The following is a 5,407-nucleotide window of genomic DNA, read 5'->3' on the forward strand; positions in this document are numbered from 1 at the left end:
ATACTATCCGAAAGCTTTTGTCGATCAACTACAGACAGACATTCTCTAACCGAAATCGGATATCTATACCGGGGGAGGAGACATGCAAAGAAATCTGACGGCACTCATCGACCTAGCCATTAGAATCACTAATAATGATGGCGGGATGGATTGTGCTTCGCAGACGTGCGCCGCACCCTCGCCCGGCACGCTAAACTCGTTAAAGCAGACGGGGATAACTGCGGGGGCTGTGGTGGGCGGGGCGGCGTTCTGCGGCGCGCTAGGCTTAGGCGTCTTTCAGCTCTACAGGCGGCGGGGGTTAGCGGCATGGCCATTTGGAAAGCGAAAAAGTGGCCAGCTTGATAGGAGCCGCATCTCGCGACTGATAAATTCTGTAAATAGCCTTAGCTAGAATTGGCTTATGACTGAATAGTACTGCCCGCGTTTAGGGTCGTCTATTGACAGTGCACTCGACAAAACGCGAATGAAAGCGCCAAGTGGCTAGACGCGATCGATGCATGGCTTGCTAGAAACTAGTAGCCGGCTTAGCCCATCGCAAGAGACGGAGTTTTGCACCGGTACTGATAACTAACACGGAAAGAGGTGATGAGCTAGGAGAAAGCACCGCTATTTCTGCGTCCTGTTGCGCGGGTGAACAGTCAGTGGTTTTAACAAAGAAGGATTCCATCACTGGCATGCTGTAATCCAATAACAAAGATACTGTAGCGTTTCCGAGTGTCCTCAGCTTGTTCATCCCTAGTAGGCGTGGCACTTTCACTTGTGAAGAATGAAAGTAAATTCGATTTGTTCACCGTCTAAGTGGCCGAACGTGACCCAGCATCCTGTCACGGCCGAAGTTCTTCTGCGTCGCTAGGCTGTCCCTCATCTGTCGTCAGCATCTACAGGTACAGTAGACTCGCGGGCAAGACTAGCTTCAAACTCGAGTCAGATAATCAAAGTTCCGCTGTGTCTACTACTGCGACATTACTAAATAAGTAGATGGGTTTGTTCGCGTTTCGTTTTGGCGGAAGGGGGCTGTATACCAACCGAAGACCCCGAGATATGATAGCCGCTGTTTGTAGCCGTCGTGGTCGCGAAGAGCCACTAGTCGGCGCCTCGACCATAGCTGATACGGAGATGTTACTGGGTCTATGTATAAGAAGATCCGGTGAAGGGCTGTAGCCGGAACATAACCTGCAAGACGCCCATAGGCCCCCATATACGTGCTACGACCTAACACATTACCACCACCCGTCACTGACTTGCCATAGAGCCGTGCCCTCGCCTAACATCTAGTATGTACCCGGTCTTCGAGTTCGATAATAGGTACTCAGCCTTCGAGAGCGGACATGCGTTTAAGCTTAAGGATCTGCTAAAGCAAATCACCGACTAGACGCAGGAGCATCATATAAGCAGAGGAAATGATAATCTGCCGGAGAGTTGCGGCACCATCACTCATGCGTAGGCGCATCATATGTCTATATAAGATAATGATGTGTCAGAGAGCTATGAGATCACCATATAAGAGTTAGAGCAACAGCTGATTATGTAAAATACTAAGTTACGGGCGAGGCTCGATAGCGCACGAGAGCACTTCACTCGCCTATACAATATAATAAAGAGGGCAATAGGAGTGTCGAGGCGGCTATACGGGATCTACCTAAGTGTGGCATATAAGAAAAGCATAGCATAGAAGAAAGAAAGGGCTAGCTAAGAAGACTTTTAAGTAACATTATTTCTGACTCCTTTGTCTACATATCCGTGACGCCTGCAGCGGGCGTGCTGATTTCCTCTTCATATAGCAGGTCTCGCAGCCTGATTAGCTCCAAAATGATGGACTTTAAAGCGTCAAATATCTGTATATGCCTGTCGTGTTGCTCCGATTTGATTAAGGCCACGTCTGACCCGAGCACAAACTCGCTAAGGCTGCCGTCGTCGCCGTCGACGACGAAGTCGCGGAGGCTGCCCGCGCTGTCATCATCAGTTCCGCTGGTAAGAATCTCAGAGTCAGAGTTCATGTCGCTCTCGCTAGAGGGGACGACTTGGTATACTGCGTTACTGTGTCAGAAAGATCGAGAGCCTTATGCTCGTGAAAGAACGACGCGGCCTACATACTTTCAGTCATATCTGTCTATCTCTGTAGTCATTCAACCTCACGGGAAGAGCGTCGCATTATATGCGCGAATACGGAGCACTTATCCGCCGCACACGGTCTAATACCACCGTGATAGTGCATCTAGAAAATTACGTATAAGAATCTACTGGCAGTAGCGCGGGTCCAACGCTGTGGTATGTTCCTCTATACGATCATCATACACAGTACCATGGAAATCCATGGAATGTCCACGTACATCTATTACGGGAGACAGCTCTGTTCATTTGCCGTCTTGTGTTTAAGCGTTGTTATGGTTTTTATTTATCGCTACACTGGGTTCTTTTAGTGGAAGGTGTGACTTCCCTGCAAGCCCGTCCTTCGGCCTGCGGTCTCACTAACTTTTAAAACAGCCCGTATCTGAAGTGGCCGATGTAGCTATCTATTCTGTGAAAGCTGGTACGTACGTGTTCTGCGTCGAGACAGACCACGATCTTTGTTACCCGGTTGCTGCGTTCCTGCTGGTCGATATTATGTCTTCGTTCTTTCTCTTTCTCTCGGTCACTTCCTTTGCTTTCACCGTCTAGCTAGGTCAGATGAGCTTAGAAAGCAGATTTTCTAAGTTTTCTCTGCTTGCCTAAACGTTTGGATTCTAGATGGCGATGCTTAGTTCTTTTTTCGCTTTTATGATGTATGTGGTTTCTAAAGTGCATCTGTAAGACGGTTAGCTAGACGCGGGGTTCTTAGTTAAAGGCGGCTTCGCGAACATTGCGCTGTTAAGCGCTTCTCTAGCCTCTCCCTTCATTTACAAGCTTTTCTAAAGAAATCCTTTTCATAATCATTATAAGATTAATAATATATCTTAAGGGAGTGCTAGGTAGCTGGCCAATGCCTGACGGAATTTGTCCTAAATATCATAAGCGCTATGTGTTTAAGAGGCTACTTCGTAGTGACTGCCACGTATCTGTGCAAGTTGCATTACCTAGATCTAGAAAAGCGTGCGGGCGTGCTGTTACGCAGACCATTCGCTATAGGCCGCCGGATTTAGAAACTTGTAGCCAGTGTACAGGAGCTAGAACAGCCTACTGTGTTCGCTGCGAATGCTACAGTGGTCGCCTAGCGCAGCCAAGACTTGCTCGTGCCTGTACCTGAGGAAGCCTTAGCAGAGGAACTAACCGTAAAGTAGCGAGGTGCACGGAAGCGGCTGCGCATCCTCTAAGCCCGCATTACGCTACATAACGTCCATGGCCCACGCTGAGGGCCGAAAGAAGGCAGTGGCTAATCTGGCCTGGCTAGAAGCTACCTCTGCATGAGAGAGTGAACTTAGCGCAGCTACTCGCGACTAAAGGGCGCTTCTTGGCGTAGGTCTATTTCCAGATGTGTTTAAATTTATTTTTAAAATTTGTCTTTCCTGGGATAGCTAAAAGCTGCGATAAGTGGCCCTGAAGTGGAGCTAGGTCTAGCTAAAAACTGCAGTCAGCCGTCGCTAAAAGACTAGCTTTACTCTAGAGAGTAATAGTTAGTGCATATGTAAAAGTAATAACCGGACTTAATAGCCTGTTTCCCGCTGCAAATAGTTAGGGTAATCCGGTAAGGTTTTCCGCTAAGGTTATCCGGTAAGGTTCTACCGGCGCCACTGCGTAGCCTTAAAAGCTGCCACGATTATTATTAGTTAATTAAAAGTGTGACACTAGTTTGGCCTGTTTAGCTCACACCTGTCCGCGGAATATGACCTTAGAAGCCTACCTAGAGATGGCAGGGCGGGATATCTAATGTGGGGCGGGCGATGCACCGACGGAAAAGGTGTAACTCGCCTGTCGAACGGTGTTAGGGCTCGTGCCTGTGGAGAAACTACGATAAATGAAGTGAAGCCCCGGCTCACCGGCAGTCTGGTAGCCGCTACGGCCTATACAGGGCCACGAGCTGTTTTCACGAAGGGTAGGGCTTAATTAAGCATAGATGCCAGCCCCGAGGATCGTCCAGTAGAAGACCCACGACCCTTAAGAGGCATCGCCGGCACAGGCTATCAGAATACAGCAGGCAGTCACTATAATGGAGCAGCTGCGCAAGCGGGAATAGATCAACCAGGGAGAGACTATAGAAAAACGCGCCGAGAAGCCGTCTTTACATTTTTAAGTCGCTTACGCTTACGCTACACATCAAAACGGTATAAGCGCATCACGCGGCAGCGATCGGTCTAGAACAGGCAATATAATTCACAGTCAAATTGTTATCTTCTTACGCAAAAGAAAAGGGGTTTTATTTTAAATCAAGTCAGCGAATTAAGACCAGCTGCTGCTTTCTGGTTTATAAAGCTCTTCACTATAGTATACTGGCAGAGACCATCACAGCAGACACAGGAGAACCAAAACGTGCCAGCCCACGCGAGGTCGCAGCAAATACGCGAGCCTGTCACCGATAAACTCGGATGCAACCACTTTAAGCGCCGCCTGAGAGCGGCGATTCTGTTGTAAAAGCTATATCAACACCTATAAAGAATTACCCGGGGGCTAAAGCAAAGCATAAAGTCGCGAGGCGAGAGCATGCGGTCAAGCGACAGGGGCAAATCTCGGCATTTGTTAGACATATAGCGATCGAGGCACTTAAAATAATCTCTACTCTGGACCACGCCACGCTTATTCCTTCGTGGCAAAGGGTTTAACTATCATTATGGCTGAATTTGACGAAGAAAGAGAACCATGGTATGAGCGAAGTAATGGTTAAAACAGCGGAGATGGCAAAGGAAAGGCTAGGAGAGGAGAGTAAAATAACCGGTAGAAATCAAGATTTTATATGCTATGCTGAGAGATTAGACAATCCCCTAGTCGTCCGGATCCCCATGACGTTTGTAGTTGTCATCCTAGATCGAACCTGCATTCTACAGTTGCCCTAAACTTTTTGTACGTGAGATCTTATTATATGTACATCGTGAGCGTAGCTGGTTAAGAAAAACGCAGAAAACATAAGCGGCGCATGTTTCAAATTCCTGCGCTGTACCTTCTAATTAAGCGATCTCGTTGGGGAAAAGTACCGTAAGGTCCTTCCGCAACGGAACACTACAATCTTGCCAGTAGAAACCTCTTCATGTTCGCACCGCCGTTCCATCATGGCGACTGCCTTCTGCATCACAATATCGAGTGCTAGTAATGCGTTCTGAGGGCCGTGGATCTTCCCGCTAAACAATCTTTAGGGCCGGTTTCCGTGCTTTAGCACCCGCCTCTATTTAAAATAGCTTCGTGATTCTGCATAGGGTGTGGCTATTTCTAAATAGCTAGCGAGCCTGTCTTCACCTCTGGAACTCCAGGCTTAGCAGCCTTTTATATTACGGGTTCTTTA

At 48.0% G+C, this 5,407-nt stretch overlaps 1 protein-coding gene across 1 annotated transcript; it reads right to left on the bottom strand.

Moving 5' to 3' along the window:
* Positions 1-1,730: 1,730 nt before the first annotated feature.
* Positions 1,731-2,104, bottom strand: BBA_10250 (uncharacterized protein; the record flags this gene model as incomplete). Its single annotated transcript, XM_008605347.1, has 2 exons — positions 1,731-2,029; positions 2,095-2,104. 2 exons carry the CDS (start codon positions 2,102-2,104, stop codon positions 1,731-1,733), a joined length of 309 nt encoding a protein of 102 aa, XP_008603569.1.
* Positions 2,105-5,407: the final 3,303 nt, after the last annotated feature.

Source organism: Beauveria bassiana (assembly GCF_000280675.1).
Source record: "Beauveria bassiana ARSEF 2860 unplaced genomic scaffold BBA_S00108, whole genome shotgun sequence".
Lineage (NCBI taxonomy): Eukaryota > Fungi > Ascomycota > Sordariomycetes > Hypocreales > Cordycipitaceae > Beauveria > Beauveria bassiana.